This window comes from Kogia breviceps, chromosome 11 (genome assembly GCF_026419965.1).
Source record: "Kogia breviceps isolate mKogBre1 chromosome 11, mKogBre1 haplotype 1, whole genome shotgun sequence".
Classification (NCBI taxonomy): Eukaryota; Metazoa; Chordata; class Mammalia; order Artiodactyla; family Physeteridae; genus Kogia; species Kogia breviceps.
In genome coordinates this window covers 48,644,156-48,662,232 of record NC_081320.1, presented here as the reverse complement: position 1 = coordinate 48,662,232, position 18,077 = coordinate 48,644,156, and the positions used below count along the sequence as shown (strand labels likewise).

The window sequence follows — 18,077 nt, the reverse complement described above, 5'->3', positions numbered from 1 at the left end:
GTAATATTCCCATTTCTGAAATAGTAAGAGCTAAGGCTCCACTGTCCATTGCATTTGGTATTGATGTGACATATTTAGAGAGCATTACTCGGTTTTGCAGAGTTGAACTCATTCAGATTAATTGTGGATTTACTGCTATTTTTTTGTACCAGCTGCTTCTGTTGCGGGGCTACGCCTTCAACCATTCTGCTGATTTTGAAACGGTTCGCATGATTAAAGAAAAATTGTGTTATGTGGGGTATAATATTGAGCAAGAGCAGAAACTGGCCTTAGAAACCACAGTATTAGTTGAATCTTACACAGTAAGTATTTCCAGTGTATAATATATATGCGGTTTTAAAATGGACAACTTTGACTATTGGCGCGTGCTTAAGGAGGTTTTCTTGGAATCCAGTACTTTTGGTTTGGGTTGTTATAATATGTATATGTGTGATCTTTAATGTCTTTCTACATTATGATTCTATGATTTAATTATTTTAGGACACCATATAACATGAAATAAGGCAAGAATCATGTATTGCTTTTCTACTTTAGGATGCAGTTAGATGTGAGATATTATTTTGAGATTCTAGTACCTGGAATAGCATTTTTTAGCATGGCTTTCACGTAATGCTATTTCTGTGAGATGTTAATAGGTATTTCACAAAAATTAAAATGGGGGCTACATTATCAGGTAAGTTTGGGAGAGAGTTGATTTCACTTTATTAAAGGACTTCTCAGAGCCTTTGATATGCTGATTTGTACATGACCGCAGTATTCCTCAGCATTTCATGGGACTGGTGTTCTAAGATACTTTGGGAAGTGGTCATCCTATAGGATGGCTTTTATAATTCAGTAGGTGGCAGTCTTCCTGACTTAGTATTTTCTTAATGAGATGTTCAAAACAAATGTTAACTTGAAATTGAAACTAATGAGACTTAGAACCTAGTTATAGTTTACACTAGGGGAGTTGATCCTCCGTGAATTTTTAATGTATTGCTATCTTTAAGTCTGTCATTCATCTGGGTATAAAGTACTTCCATATTGTATCTTTGATCAATGCATCTGGAGACATTTTTCGGTTGTTACAGCTTTGCAGGAAGGCTGTTAAACATCCTACAATGAACAGGGCATCCCCTGCAACTAAGAATTGTAAGGTCCAATATGTCATTGGTGCTGCTGGGATCTAGTAGTTATTAAAATGAAAATTGAGTGATAGGCAATAAAAGCAAGTATTCTTAAGCCATTTGATTCATGTAAACTCAGCCTATCACAAATATGTACATAATAGTCATTTACAAAATAATTATAGGGACTTCCTTGGTGGTCCAGCAGTTAAGGCTCCATGCTTCCATATGGATGGCTAGTGGGAAGCTGCTGCATAGCACAGGGAGATCAGCTCGATGCTTTGTGATGACCTAGAGGGGTGGGATAGGGAGGGTGGGAGGGAGACGCAAGAGGGAGGGGATATGGGGATGTATGTATACATATAGCCGATTCACTTCGTTGTACAGCAGAAACTGATACAACATTGTAAAGCAGTTATACTCCAATAAAGATATTTAAAAAAAAAAAACGGTTACCAGGGGATAAGGGGGGGAGGGATAAACTGGGAAATTGGGATTGACATATACACACTACTATATATAAAATAGATAACTAATAAGGACTTACTCTATAGCATAGGCTACTCTATTCAATACTCTGTAATGACCTATATGGTAAGAGAGTCTAAAAAAGAGTAGGTATATGTATATGTATAACTGATTCACTTTGCTGTACACCTGAAGCTAACACAACATTGTAAATCAACTGTACTCCAATAAAAAATTATTTTTAAAAAAATTGAAGAGAAAAAAAAAAAGACTGCACTTCCACTGCAGGGGGCATGGGTTTGATCCCTGGACGGGGAACTAAAGATCCTGTATGCCACGTGGTACAGCCAAAAGAAAACAAAACAAAAATAAATGAATAGGGACTTCCCTGGTGGCACAGTGGTTAAGAATCCACCTGCCAATGCAGGGGACACGGGTTCGAGCCCTGGTCCTGGAAGATCCCACGTGCCTCGGAGCAACTAAGCCCATGAGCCACAACTACTGAGCCTGCGTGCCACAACTACTGAAGCCCATGCGCCTAGAGCCCATGCTCTGCAACAAGAGAAGCCACAACAATGAGAAGCCCGCACACCGCAACAAAGAGTAGCCCCTGCTCACCGCAGCTAGAGAAAGCCCACGCGCAGCAGTGAAGACCCCAATGCAGCCAAAACTAAATAAATAAAATTTTTTAAAAAGAATAAATAAAAATAATTATAAATTTTTATAAGTTATAGTGTTTAATTTTAGAAGGTACTGATCCAAATAGTCAATAAGTCAATACTCTGCAACTTAATTATCTCCAGATTTGCTCTGGGGATTCTTCCCTGAAGCCTTCTTGACAGTTACCCTAGATTTATAATTTGTCACCTACCTGACTTTGGAAGAAAGTGTCATGAGGCAGAGGATAAGGGAACTAGAAGTGTAAGACATATTTTATTTATTTATTCTCCTTTCTCAGAGAGTTTGAGGTAGGTTACAAAAATACATGCAACAAATAGTGAACTGATGAGTAAATGAAGAGGGATAAGAGTGGACAAATAAAGGAAAGGGTAAGATTTGGTGCAAAGAAATGGGAAGCATACAGTTTTAACAGTTCCAAGAGGTAGTAGTTCCTAGGTTAGGTGGCCCCAGGCTGGCCTGCAAATAGAGCTTTGAGAAGAGCCACACCATCAGAGGCTGGAAGGGCCAGGTACAGAGGTTTTGGTAACAGTAGTCTGCCATGTGAAGTTTTTCCATGTATCATGGGGTGATTTCAGGTTTGGGTTTTAAAGTTTATTTGTTTTTAAGGGTAAATTATTTTTAAGACTGATGTGATTTATAAAAAGATAATTTTGGAGTGATTGTCTTGCACATACTTGTAAACATTCATAGCAGACGGGGGTAAATGTCTTAAAGAACTTGCTTTGTGATGCTTTGTCATATTGGAAAGTCAGTTTTGGAATCTAAAGATAATTATTTTAATTATGTTATTTTAAACAAATATACTGTTAGAAATGTTAATGTAAAACTAATTCTGGTATGTCATACAGAAATGTGTCCAATGCCAGCGTATACAAGCATGCTTGTTACTTAGGTCAATTCAGTGAATTGTGAGGGAGTTTTTGTTTAACATTTCTCATTTAATTAAATATAAACATGATGTAACGTAAGAGTTTTCTGCACAAGGTCATGTTGTAATGGTATCTGACCAGTTGTTTAAATCTCATTTTCTTAAAATTATATTTATTCATTATCATTTAAAATTTAATAGGACCTAGTAAGTAGGATACAACACAATTGCCTAATAAATAGTCTAGGTCAGTATTCCTTAAGTTTTCTTGATCATACAATTTTTTTGGATTAAATGATTTGACAGAAGTTTCACACGTGATATAAAGTGTTTTGATGACAAAATAATAAAGTTTCCCAGAGTAATTATTTGGTGAAAGAAATTACTTAAAATGTTTAATTGAATGTGTCTGTGCTACATGGTAAAAATATCCATAAACTCACAAATGTGTTAAAATGATAAGCAACATTGACTCCAGCAAAAATCCAATTGCCATGGGCGATCAGCGCCACCTGTAGTGCTCACCTGCACACACCAGTGGAACATCACACAGTCGTGCGTTGGCGAATCCTCCAGGAAATTCCTATTTGGGGGCATGACACACCATTTTAAAAGCAGAGCAGAGCATGATAATAAGAACAATTATTTTGATGTATTTAGTTTACCTTTTTTGTCTTTTTTCAAAAATGTATTTTCGGAGAAGTATATTGCTGATAATGATTTTGGTTCTAGAACAGGTGTTTATAAGTACTAACATCTAAAGAACACTAGGAACTTTTAAAATTTTTTGCTGATACCTGATTGTTCTTGGTTTCTAGCTCCCAGATGGCCGCATTATCAAAGTTGGGGGAGAGAGATTTGAAGCACCAGAAGCTTTGTTTCAGCCTCACTTGATCAATGTTGAGGGAGTAGGTGTTGCTGAATTGCTTTTTAACACAATCCAGGCAGCTGACATCGATACCAGGTACATTAGAAATGGTTGTTTCAAAGTTACTTATCAGAAATAGATGGAATATAAATAGCTAGAATGACCAAGTTGTCTATTGTCTCACTCAGATTTCTGATAGGATGACACTGGTTGTTGAACAGCATATATCATTGTGTCTCAGATGCGTCTTTAGACTTATTTTGAAATAGTTTAAATGTTGAAAGTTGCAAGAATAGAATAGAGAACTCCTGTACCAGTTTTCCATTTTACTGATTTTAACATTCTGCATGTTTGTGTGCTCTCTCTCTCTTTTCTTTCTTGAGCCATTTGAGTAGGTTGTATGCATAAGTCCTCTTTACTCCTTAATATTCACTTTGTATTTCTTAGGAATGAGGCTATTCTCTTATAGCCACAGTGCATTATTGAGTTCTGGGGATTGATTACTGACATACTTTTATCTACCATCCGTATTTCAGTTTTGTTCACTGTCCTAATAATGTCCTTTATACAGTTTTTCTTTTCTCCAGTGAAAGATCAAATCTAAGGTCACACATTGTATTTAGTCGTCATGTCTCTTAAGTCACCTTTTATCTATTATAGTTCCTCAGTCTTTTATGACATTGATATCTCTACAGAGTACAATTTGGGTTTGAATGTTTTCTCATGATTAGATTTAGATTGTTCATTTTTGGCTAGAACAGTACTTAAGTGATGTGTCCTTCTCAGGTTATCACATCCAGAAGTGATGTCTGTTTGCTCCTAATTGGTGATATTAGTGTTAAACTCTTAATGAAGTTTCCTATTTTCTCCACTGTGTAGGTTTTCTTTTTTTTTCCTTTCCTGACTTTTAAGTAATTTTGGGGAAAATACTTTGAGACTGTGTAAATCTCCTGTTCCTCATCAAACTCTGGTCCCCACCCCTTTTGGCGTCTGTTGATGATTCTTGCCTAAATCCATTTTTTTATTGTGATGGTTGCAAAAAGGTGATTTTTTTCTAATTCTGTCATTCTGTATTTATTAGTTGGCATTCTAGCATAAGGAAGTCCTTTTCCTTTCTCCCTTGTTTTGTTTGTTTTATTATCAGTATGGTCTCATGATTTTATTTGGTGGATTATAATTTATTACTGCCTTATTTCATTTTGGTGCTAAATTGTTCCTGATTTCGCCTGTTAGAGCCCCTTCAAGCAAGCTCCTGTGTCCTTTGATGTGCCCTCATCTCTTTTTGAGCACATTCTACTTCATTCTATTTTGTGGCACAGGATATTCCCAGCTCATCTTTAATTTTGTTTTCTGAATAGCTAGTGAAAACTATACAAAAAAGTATACTCAGAAGTATTACTCTCCCCACCCCTTGTCTTTCAGCCTAGTCCTCCTCCCTCTGTTTTTTATTTTCTTACGCAAAAGGTAGCATACTGTAAATACTCTTTTGCGCTTTGTTTTTTTCATTTAATGTATTCGAAACAAGCTTTTTTTTACGTCTAAAACTGCCTTTTTTTTATACAGCAGGTTTTTATTATCCGTTTTATACATATTAGTGTATGTATGTCAATCCCAGTCTCCCAGTTCATCCCCCCCCCAGCTTTCCCTCCTTGGTCCTCACGTTTGTTCTCTACATCTGCCACTTCCTAAGGGTTGTCCTTATTCTTTGTTCCAGTTGCATTCTTTTTTCCAGTGTGATAATGCTGCAGTTAATAACCTTGTGCACACTGTATCCTTTGTATTGTTGGGCATATATATTCTGAAAAAATGTGTGGGGGGAATAGTTGGGTTGAAGGATAAATGTGTGTGGTTTTGTTATTGCTCAGTTCCCTTCTATGAAAGTTGTACCCTTTCTCTTTCCCACCAGTCATATATGAGGGCACCTGTGTCCCCAACAGCTTGATCACAGAGTTTTTCAGCATTTTACTTTTATGCCAAGTCTAATTGAGAAATGATACCTGAATGTAGTTTTAATTTGCGTTTCTCTTAAGATTGAAGTTGAATATATTTTTCTGTGTCTAGGGCCATTTTTATATCTTCTGGTGAATTATCCGTTCATGGCTTTTGCCTGTTCTTCTATGGAATTAAAAAAATCTTTTTCTCTCAGTTTTTGAAAAAGTTCTTTTTATATTAGCTCTGTGATATCTATTGCAGACATTTTGTCATTTTTCATTTGTCTCTTGCTTATGGTGTTTTTGGCCATACAAAATTTTGTTTTTATTTAGTTATATAAAAAGATTTATAATCTTTTATTGCATCTAGAGTTTGAGTCATAGTTAGAAAGCTCTCCTTTATACTCAAGTTATTGAGAAATTCACTCAGAAGCATTTTATTAAGCAAGTTTTTGCCTACTTCTTTATTTAACCCTGAATGAAATAACCCCCTAATTTTTGTGGGCTGGCTGGGGAACAGGCTGGTAATGGAAATTAATAAAAATAGCAATTGGCTTACAAAAAGCTATAACTCTAATGGAAGATGATCAAAAGTCTCATCTAAACTTCATAATTATGATAAATTCTTATGGTAGGGATTGGGTAGATGCTTTTGTCCCTTGATTTAATGATCACTAATAGCAAAATTATATTTAAAAGTGCATTCCTGTTGGTAGTGATTAAAGTTTTGGTGTTCCTAAAGCAATGGAGTTAGGTTCAGTACTCTCCCCACATTGCTAGCATTGGAAAGCAGCACAACTCAAATTTTGTTTTGCATGTCCTGTGTGTTGAAAGCATACATGTAAATGCTCATGGGGGGGTTCCCTGGAGGCGCAGTGGTTAAGAATCCGCCTGCCAATGCAGGGGACACAGGTTCGAGCCCTGGTCCAGGAAGATCCCACATGCTGCGGAGAAACTAAGTCCGTGCGCCACAACTACTGAGCCTGCAGTCTAGAGCCTGTGAGTCACAACTGCTGAAGCCCTTCTGCCTAGAGCCTGTGCTCTGCCACAAGAGAAGACACCGCAATGAGAAGCCCGCGCACCACAACGATAGAGTAGCCCCTGCTCGCCACAACTAGAGAAAGCCCGTGCACAGCAACGAAGACCCAGTGCAGCCAGAAATAAATAAATAAAAATAATTTAAAAAATAAAAACAAATGCTCATAGGCACATACCACATGTAGCTATACCTCAACTGCTTAGTTTATGTCACACTCATGTGCATACTTCTGCAATTAAATATAATACAGAACTTTTTCTAGAAGCTAGAATTATTATAGCCTAAGCACTTGAGAACCTGAAAGTAAGTAAAAACCTGGAAGTGAGTTTGAATGAGGCCAAAATGGATGTGACTTAGCTCCTGAGTTTTACTAGGAGAAGAGTCCGTCAGACCCTCACTCGGATGATGTTACTTTTAGTACATATGCAGTTATTTTAGATTTGGTTATCTGGTATCATGACCAACAGCATACTTAAGGAAGAAAGCGAGGACTGCTCTAAGAAGCAAGCACATCAGTCTAACCAAAAACAATAGCTGACAGCCTCAAAGCAAAGGAACAAAAGGGAAAACTGCAAAAGACAAATGGAAAAATTCAAAAGCAAGAACTGGAATCGTGGTAGAATATGGTTAATTATAGTAAACAACAACATCTCAGTGGCTCCATGGAAGCACTGTGATAGCACAGTCCAAGTACTGCAAATTTGTAATGTAAACTGGTCATTACTAAAAGACTCAATTACATTTGCAAGAAAATGTTACGTGCTTTAGAAGTAGTCATCAGAATGCTAATAATTTTATATATAAAGAGGGTTTATTATCTATTAACAGTAGTAATAGCAGACATTCAGCCCTGTGGTTTACATGTTGAATTTTATTTAATTCTCCCAGCAACCACCTGAGTCTGATGTAAATAAAAGCAACTCTGAGACACTGTTTTCCTAATCTGAAACCCCTAATGAATACCTATTGTGTCTTTCTAGATCTGAATTCTATAAGCACATTGTGCTTTCTGGAGGGTCTACTATGTACCCTGGGCTGCCATCACGGTTGGAACGAGAGCTTAAACAGCTTTACTTAGAACGAGTGTTGAAGGGAGATGTGGAAAAACTTTCTGTAAGTATCAGTCAATAATCCAACTGTTAACATACTTTTAAAACCCTGTAAAATAGTTTGTGAATCTTGACGGCCACCAGAGGGAGCAAGAAGTCTTTCTAAACAAATTCCTAATGCAGTCTAGTGTAGCCTTGAGAGGTAGGAAGAAGTAAATGGTTCAAGATGAGCTTTGTCTCAGAGCGGTCCTAGTGCCGGGGCACCTCTGTATTCAGTGTATCGAGGCAACTGGGTCCAGGGCCAGATGTTTTGGTTCATCTGTAACAAACAGCCTGGAGCCAGAGGTGCCTGTAATGTAAGTATTTGGGAAGAACCTGTTGTACTATGGAGAGAGAAAGGCCCCCTTGGGTTTGTTTGGGTTTTTTTTTTTAACTTGTTTTTTTAATATGTAGTCAGCATTCAGTGCTACTCTTGGACTGTCTCATGTTTCTGACTGAGTTATTTTCTGGCTGTTTCTTGCATATGTCTTACCTCCCCAATCAGATTGTAAACAACACCGTGTCTCCAGTTCTTTTGCATCCCTGTCAACTATCATAGCTCTTGAAACAGACTTTAATTGGTAGTTGTTGCTGTGTAGAGTAGGAAGAAATTTTTAAACTAGTATGTAACAGTTGGTGGTTAATTTGGCATTGATTTTTTTTCTACAAACCCTGGACTGTGTGAAGTACACTATACATACTATGCACTCAATTAAGAGTTGTTTAATTCTAAATTAATCTCTGAGGTTCATCTCACCAACTTTGATCAGTTTAGATAATGAGATTACATCCTACAGAGGGCTGTATGTATTAGAGACACTATGTCACATCTTTTATTTGTGACTCAAATTGTTGAAATTAAATTGTGTATGGACTCATACATTAAACAAATTAAAAGACTCAAAAGGAGCCATGTTGTCTAAGTACTTCACTCATTTGTCTGACTTTGAGTATACATATAGTTTAAAATCAGTCTCAGATGATTATTTAGCAAATGCTTCTTGAACTCCTTCTAGGCACCAAACACTTGTCTAGATGGTGGGAGAAACAAAACAGTGGTGAAAAAACCAAAAATCCCCGCATTTAGTCTGTGAATAATATATCAGTAGTAATAAGCACTATGGAGAAGTCAGGTTAGGGGCTAGAGTGTGGGTAGTGATTGGGGGAGATGGTGTGCTTTTTTGTGTAGTGTGATCAGAGAAGGACTCCTGTGAGATAAGATAACTTTTGAGCAAAGACCTGAAGGGAGTGAGCCAGTGGGCAGCCTGACTCTCTGGGGGGAAGAATCTTGCAGGCAGGAAGAGCCCCAAGTTGGTGGGAGTGTGCAGGAGTGGCTGGGGCAGAGAGTGAGCAAGGGCGGGGTCTGAGAGGTGAGCTCAGAAAGGTGGGCCGGATATAAGTCTTATTCAGCCACAGTAGAGTTTGGCTTTCCTCCTATTGAGGAAGGAGGATCTTGCGCAGAGAAGTGGTAGGATCTGACTTGTTTAAAGGATCATTAAGTCTGGGTGGTAAATAGATTGTTGAGGGAAGGGAGGAGGAAAGGTGAAATCACAGGACAGGTTAGGAGGCTCTGAGAGGAGGGAGGAGCTGGTAGAGGTTCATAAAATAGATGAGGAGGTGTGAAGTGGTGTCTTGCAGAGTGGAAGAGAGAAGAGAAATGTCACGGGATTGCCGAGCGGCACTGAGGGGCTCAGCTGAGGTAACGTTTAAAGCTAGATGTTGAGTTTCTCTGACACGTGTTCAGTTGCTTGAGGGCAGGGGCAGAGCAAGAGAGTTGATCACCCGAGTTGGTGTTCTGCCGAGTGAGGGAGAGAAAGACAGGGTCACTGAGGATGATGTCAGGACATGGTGGAGAGAGCACGCACATGTGCCACAGAGCAGGTATGAGGAGGAATAACCTGGCATCTATAGCTGCCCTGGGCAAAGAGGCGTGGTGGATGGAATAGATAGGATGAGTTTCTGAGGGGCTGTGGAGTTGCAGGGAAGAGGGAGAGAACAGTGAACAAGAATTACTGTTACCAACCTCCAGAGTTAGGCAGGTAGTGAGAGAGAGGGAGAAATAGCAGCCAGTTGAGAAAGCTGCAGGGGCAGTGGTGTCCTCAGGGGCTAGCCAGGTGTCCCTGAGAGCGGGGTTGCCAAACCATAGCCCTGGACCAAACCTGGCTGTTTTATAAAGTTTTTTGGAACACAGCCAGACCCATTCTTTTGTCACATAATATGTTACCTATTGTCACATATTGTCTCTGGCTGCCTTTAGTTATTGCCAGAGACACCTGCAGAGCCTCAAGTACTTACTCTCTGGTCCCTTGCAGAAAAAGTTTGCTGACCCCTGCCAAAGAGTAAAAAAGTAACTAGAACAGTTAGAACAGTAGGTTAGCCTCACAATTAATAAGTAAACAGATGTTTTTGTGTGTCATGTGTTATGACAGATCCTATGGTTCATTTATGTGATGTAAAGACAATGTAGAATGACATAGTTATTTTGAGTCTTTTTGTGGGATTTGTGACTTTGTAAATAAAACTATTTCATTTGGAGGTTTCTCTTTCAGATGTTGACTGACCGTACAGATGGGGAGGTCTGTCTTTGTTTAGACAGTTAATAGTGGCTGCAGAGTATAAAACTTCTCCTGCTTGTCTTTAATTTTGGTTACTGTGTTCATTTTTTCCAACATCCTCATAATTTATTTTGACCGTATTTGGCCTTGTTTATTTTGAGAACATTTCGTTTGAATTTGAGAGAATAGAAAATGAGCTTTGCTTATAAGAAAAGAACTTAAAGCTTACTCTATTGCACGCGACTACAGTCATAGGGACGTGAGACCTTGAAGAAACTATAGCAGTCCTCTTATCCCAACTCTTCATTTGACAGCTGGCCAGTGATTTGCCCATTAGTGGGAAACCTGTCACAGTCAGGGCGCTGGTACTTGGGCTCTTGGTAGGGCGAGCATGGAATTCATTGTTCAAATCAGGCTGCTTTTGAGAGTGATGAGTGTAGTTAACGGTGGGGCCACAGGTGTACATTGCGACTGTTCTAAGCACACTGGGATGGATGTGTGATCTCCTGGCTGTGAGTTTTGGGCAAATTACAAAATTTCTCTCTCTAACTGAGATACTTACATCACAGGACCTTTGTGAGAATTCAACAAGAGAATATAAGAAAAAGTCATTTTTCATAAAGCAGAAAGCACTATGTGTGTGACGTTTTATCATCTCCTCTTTCTCCTTTAGAAATTCAAGATCCGCATTGAAGACCCACCCCGCAGAAAGCACATGGTATTCCTGGGTGGCGCAGTTCTAGCAGACATCATGAAGGACAAAGACAACTTCTGGATGACCCGACAGGAATACCAAGAAAAGGGTGTTCGTGTGCTGGAGAAACTTGGGGTGACTGTTCGATAAACTGCGAAGCTGGTTCCCATCACGCCCCCAATGCTTTCTTTTTTCCTTTATTGCCAATCTTTGAACTCATTCAACTCCAGGACATGGATGAGGCCTCTCTGTGCCCTTTGACTGGAAAGGTCAAGTTTTATTCTGGTGTCTTGCAGAAGTTTTGTTAAATTTGTGTTGATGTGGGTAAATCTGACTGCTTAATTCCACCACTTCCCTGCAAACAGAAGAGGGCCAGGGTCCTGTCTGCTGCTCTGTTTCTCCTAAGTAGGCATTTAGATCATTCCCGTAGCCTTCCTATTTTCACTTTCCTGTTCTAATGCTGCTAGTTTTTAGTCTTTAGCACACTAGATGGTATGCCTTTGTTAGCATAAGAAAAAACAACTTCCACAGGAGCTTTTATGTGTTATTGGGGTGGGGTGGTGAGGGCTGAGTAGGCAGCTGCTGAACCCTTTGTGGTGTTTCCCCTGTGGTGTGGCGCTTTCTACGTTACTGCTGCAGCTTTAAGTACCTTAAAGCTTCTGGTATTAACATTTTAGGGAAATGGTAGGCTCAGAACTAAAGTGTTTGGGGTGGGGTTTTGCGTGGAGGAAAGGGGAGGGTTTGATTTTAATTTTTTGATTTTTGAGCTTTTCTGCTCTGGGGTACGTAAGATGAACTTTATTTACAATACTTTGATTTGGCAGGTTTTCTTCTACTTTTGGTCTGCCTGGAACTGTTTCCATATGCTGTAAAAAGCAAGTGTAGTGTCCCATTATTATGTATTTGTATTTTAAAATCAACCGTATCAGCTGGGACTAGACTCCCTAGAATCTACCAATGGAAAAGTAACATTGAAAAAAAGCTTTTGGAAATTCAAATTACAGACAAAAAGTGCTTAAGAGCTGGTATTTTTCTAAGTGCTTCTATTAATACCAGAAGCATTAAGGTAACCCAGTGCCAAGTACCATTCTTGCAAAATTCTTTTATATAACCGACCAGTGCTTATTTAATAAAAACAAGTAGATACATATAAATAATTACTGGCAGTAGGTTATAATTATTGGGTTAAAAATAACATTGAAATATGGGACTTGTGCCAGTTGGGTAATTTTCACTAGGTTTTTTTTGTTGCTATGTTTTCATTTAAAACCTGGAAGTGGAGTAAAATTTGACTATTTAAAATGTTGGCCAAAAAAAAAATCAAGATTTAAATGCATATTTGTACTGAAAAACTAATCATAACTACTAAATCTCAGCCATCTTAAGCATGAAAGAAGAGTTGTTGGTATTTTGTAAATGTTAGCCGACTTACCTGTCAGAAAACCATATTTATGAATCCTGTCGGTATTGCTTGGTATCTGAAAAAATATCAAATAGTACCTAGACTTGAATTCCTTCTAAATTTGAAAAATAAAGTAATAAGAAATTGTATCACTCTAAGTACAAAATGAAAATTCTGGAGAAAAATGTTTTTCTTCATTTCAAAACATTCTTTACTAATAACGACTTTGAAAGAAGAAGCGTACTTTTTTGGGTGACTGAAATTGGAGAAATTATCGGCTATAGCATCTCTATTTTTGTGAAGAAACTTAAAAACCAGTTTATATGAAATAAGCAGCAAAAGAAGGTTAGTTTTAATTATGCAGCTTCTGTTAATATTATGTATTTTTTGTCTGTTTTACCTCAATTTGAACAAGTAAAAGAAGTTCGCCTGCATGCTGGACATGCTTCAGTACACGTGAATAGCCTATGAATAATGTCTGTTAGATTTTAGGGACGTGGGTATCAGTCACTTTGGAATTCTAAAGTGTTCCTAAGTCATGTTCTTATAAATCCCCCCCTCCCCAGCCTTTTGAATACTGAGTTGTTGACACAGATGTAGGACCAGTATCTACTAGTTGTTCATTTCAGGTAAATGGATTGACTTCTGACCTTTGGTCATGATTTTAAAATATGGGGGTAGAAGACAACAAAGAATGGGATAGACACTTAAATAAAGCAATGAAAGCATTTGTCATTTGTCCCTTGAATGTAGAATTTGGTTTTAATTTTATAATTCTGCTAGCAAACATGACAGTTAAAATGTATTAATATATAGAAAGAGTATAGTTTTTAAATTACATTTTATAATTTTCCTATTCCAAGGTGAAATAATGCATTTAGTAATTTGGGGGTGGGGTGGGGAAGTATCATGTTTAATTGGAGTTGTCAGGTATGAGTCCCTCAGAAATTAAATGTTTTTCTGTTTTAAAAGAGATCTGATATATAGCTCTTGAAAACCTTTGTCACTTAAATTTCCAATAATTAAAATTCTTTTCTTTTAAAAGTAGAATTGCCAATGCCTTGACCTTTGAGAAGGGTTTCTTAGAAATAGGTCCTGCATTTAAACTTTTTTCTTTAAAATGTGGTATTGGATGTTAACTTTTACACAGTTCTGAGCACTGTCAACAATATTTGGAAAGTATTTTGAGAGATCAATGGAAAGTTAAACATTCTAAATTTAACATGAATACACTTCTTTTTGATTCAGAAAATAAAATCAGATTTTTCAAAGTAAATTTGAATTTTGTCTTTGTTTTTCCTCTTAATAGTATTTCTCTTTGGTTTCATTTTCTTATTTTTATTCATATTTTCATTTTTGCTAATGCAAGACGGATCGACAACTTTATGCTAGTTGTTAGGCCAAGTTCAGTTCAGTGACATTCTACTATTTGACAAAAAATAATTTATTTTTGGTCTGATCTTTATTTCTGATATGATTTTAAATACCTAAGGGGAGGGGGAAACCCTAGGAATAAAAGCAAATCACAGCTACAGCTCTATTTTAGAGGCTTTTTTCCCTCTAGGAGACTGTTTTGTCTCCCGGAAGATTTAAGGAGGCTTTGGCAGTGTTAGGAATGCTCGAGAAATCTATATGGAACATGCCTCTTTTCAATAACATTTTACCTCATCTGCAGACTTTTAGGCATATTATTTTTAACAAAGCAACTAAAGACAGGTGAAAATTTATTAAGCTGACCCAGCCCTTTCTTACTTTTATACTAGCCTTTGAGGATGGGGTCTGGGGAGTAGATGTGAGTATTTTTGTTTTTCTTGCTCCATGAACTTGTGTGCTTGAACCTCATTGCTCCCTTCACGGCCAGAGTCCCCCAGGACTTCCTGAGGTTCTCCTCTGGTGTCTTTTATCCAGTCTCTTCCTGGTCACCAGAAGAATGGTGTGATTGCTATGTCCATGTTACAGAGGGGCACTGTATTAGGTGTCATTGTTGATGGAATGAATGTCTCAGTGCTCTTCACTTTTTTTTTTTCACCCACAAACCTTGACCACTGTACAACTGAGTGTGGTTATTAACTACTAATTTTAGAACCATCGAAGAGGGTATCCAACTAAAGTGAACCAGAAATTCAAGGATTGATTTTAGCTCAATATTTAACATGCTGTCTAACCTTGGACTAATTGGCCAACTACCCACAGTACCTGGGGGTATTTGTAGGATCACTTTTTTCCTCCAGCTCAAATTTCTTGAACTATTTAGAAGCTTGAAAATGCTACAGGTAAGTGGAGGAGGTGGGGGAAGGACCTGGAAAAGTATATTTGCAAGTGTTGAGTGCCTTGTAAAGGCCAAATTACTGACTTTAACCCCGCCATATTGCAGTTACTTTAGCTACAGAGTAAAAATAAAGTTGGGATGTAAATAAGGCAGCGCTTAGTAGTTAGTATTAGCAGGGAATTGGTTCCAGGACACTACCCACGTGTCCCCCCCAGGATAACAATATCCAAGGATGCTCAAGTCCTTTATATAAAATGGCATTGTATTTACATATAATCTACACACATCCTCCTGTATACTGTAAATCATTCCTAGACTAATAATAGCACAATGTGAAGGCTATGTAATAGTTGCTGGGGCATGCAGCAAATTCAAGTTTTGCTTTTTGAAGTTTTCTGGAATTTATTTTCCTGAGGTTTTTTTTTTTTTTTTTTACCATTTATTTTATTTTTGGCTGCGTTGGGTCTTAGTTGTGGCACAGTACTCCTCGTTGTGCCACATGGGCCTCTGTCTAGTTGTGGCCTGCATGCTCAGTAGTTGTGGCACACGAGCTTACTCGCCCCGTGGCATGTGGGATCTGCATTGGAAGGCGGATTCTTAACCACTGGACCACCAGGGACCACCCTTCCTGAATATTTTCAGTCTGCAGTTAATTGAACCTACAGGTGTGGAACCTGCCTTACAGAGGGCCGACTGTATGTAAGTTCCAGTGAATTTTCACATTAAGCTTAACATTTAAAAAGCATCCTTGGGGGGCTTCCCTGGTGGCGCAGTGGTTGAGAGTCTGCCTGCCAATGCAGGGGACACGGGTTCGTGCCCCGGTCCGGGAAGATCCCACGTGCCGCGGAGTGGCTGGGCCCGTGAGCCATGGCCGCTGGGCCTGCGTGTCCGGAGCCTGTGCTCCGCAACGGGAGAGGCCACAACAGTGAGAGGCCCGCGTACCGCAAAAATAAATAAATAAATATTAAAAAAAAATAAAAAATAAAAAGCATCCTTGGGCTTCCCTGGTGGCGCAGTGGTTGAGAATCCGCCTGCCGATGCAGGGGACGCGGGTTCGTGCCCCGGTCCGGGAAGATCCCACATGCCGCGGAGCGGCTGGGCCCGTGAGCCATGGCCGCTGAGCCTGCGCGTCCGGAGCCCGTGCTCCGCAACGGGAGAGGCCACAACAGTGAGAGGCCCGCGTACCACAAAAAAAAATAATAATAATAATAAAAAAAATAAAAAGCATCCTAAAGCATCTTGCTCTGCATTGGTTAAATAACATACAAAGTTAGGGAGAAAGAAGCTATTAATACTTTTGTTTAAATCATCTGTACTATGGCAGTGACAAAAAATAAGTCTTGTACCTACTGTAAGTATCTCAATTTGTTACATGCAGATGTAAAATACCTAACTGGGTGGGGGGGAATCCAGATCATCTTTCTCTTCCCTTTGGCAGAACAGAGTTCCTGTTCTGTCTTTCTCATATCTACACTCAGTTCCTCCCACCCACTAGAGGAAAAAGGAAAGACTGGAAAGGACTCTGCAGATAATTTCCCTTGAAATAAAAGAATTACAGAGTATTTTAACTAGGCTTGCATGGACCAGTTGAAAGGTTTGGGTTTGGGAAATGCAGAAACCAATCACAAGGATAAGGTACAGTTTTCAAGCTCAAGGTATACTCCTGAGAACACTGCTCTTTGCCATTAACGTCAAGTTGAGCTCTTACCTGTTGAATGCTTTGTTTTTTAAAGATTAGTAAGAAAACTAGTCAGCTGCTTTGTACTTCCTTGAATAGAGGTTTGAAAAAGGGCCCCAACTCTCAAGAGTAAGAATTCTACACATAAAAAAGTAATTATAAATACTCAAATGTAAAGGTATTAATAGCAAATAAAGGTTGACATTTTAAGCAATCATTTCAGGAAATTCTGAGGTTAAGACCTGCCATAATATTAATTTGATCTTTTTGTTAAATGAGTACCTTGATGTGCAGGGGTTGTTGGAATTTTAATTTAGGCCTATCATATGCACAAGAAAATTTCAAGGCTCGTCTTTAGGAAATCAAATCTAAGGATTTCCTCTGATAATTATTGCTATTAGCTTTTTATATTTTCATATTTCATGCCAACTTAGTGTTTGAAAAGTAAGAAAGTTGGGCCTTAATTTACAGCAGCATGGATATCGTGATATCACTTATATGTGGTATCTAAAAAAATGGTACAAATGAACTTACTTACAAAACAGAAAGAGACGCAGACTCAGAAAACAACTTACGGTTATGGAGGCGGAGGGTGTGGGGGCGGGATAGATTGCAAGTTAGGGGTTGACATGTACACACTGCTCTACTTAAAATAGGATAACCAACAAGTCCCTACGGTGTAGCACAGGAAAGGCTGCTCAATATTCAGTAATAACCTAAATGGGAAAAGAATTTGAAAAAGAATAGATACGTGTATATGTATAACTGAATCACTTTGCTGTACACCTGAAACTAACACAACATTGTTAGTCAACTATACTCCAGTATAAAATAAAGAAAAAGAAATTTGGGGCTTAACTGAGGTTCAAATGTTGAAAGTAGTAAGTTGATTATATACATTTGACCCCTTAATTTGAAATCTTCAGTGTACCTCCAAGTGTGTGTGTGTTTGTATATGTTTTCTTAGATCTATCTACATGTGAAAGTGTTTGGCATTCCATTTAAGAACCATTGAGAAGGAATGTAGATTTGGAACCTAAAACTATTGACTAGGTACAATTCAAAGGATCTTGATCAGTTAGGGAAGCCATTTTGCTTGTTTTGCTTTTACTTAGCAGTTTAGGTAGAATATGTTAAGTATCCTATAGAAAATTATGTAGCTAGAGTATAATTATATAATTTTTAAAATACTCAGATTATTGCCTCTCAATGTCTTTGAAGTCAGAATCACATGGAGTGTAAAAGTGCAGGTTCCTGGGCCCCACTCTGGACCTCCAAATTTGACTCTTGGGCCTGAGGATTTGCCTATTTTCCAACTGCACTGAAGGTTCTGATCGGCGCCAAAGCCCTCACTCCCCTGCTGTAGGATATTAACAGGACGAACAGGACCCACTCCCCAGGGCCCACACCTGCATGCCCTTGTCTCGCTC

At 38.5% G+C, this 18,077-nt stretch overlaps 1 protein-coding gene across 3 annotated transcripts in view; it reads left to right on the top strand.

The window, feature by feature from the left end:
• ACTR2 (actin related protein 2) overlaps positions 1-13,976 on the top strand; it is a 35,433-nt gene extending 21,457 nt beyond the window's left edge. For all 3 annotated transcript variants that reach the window (XM_059079701.2, XM_067007501.1, XM_059079700.2), the window contains 4 exons: positions 153-302; positions 3,942-4,087; positions 7,942-8,074; positions 11,278-13,976. In XM_059079701.2, coding sequence (XP_058935684.1) covers positions 153-302; positions 3,942-4,087; positions 7,942-8,074; positions 11,278-11,448 — 600 coding nt within the window. In that variant the 3' untranslated portion in view covers positions 11,449-13,976. The remainder of the gene's footprint in view (positions 1-152; positions 303-3,941; positions 4,088-7,941; positions 8,075-11,277) is intronic.
• Positions 13,977-18,077: the final 4,101 nt, after the last annotated feature.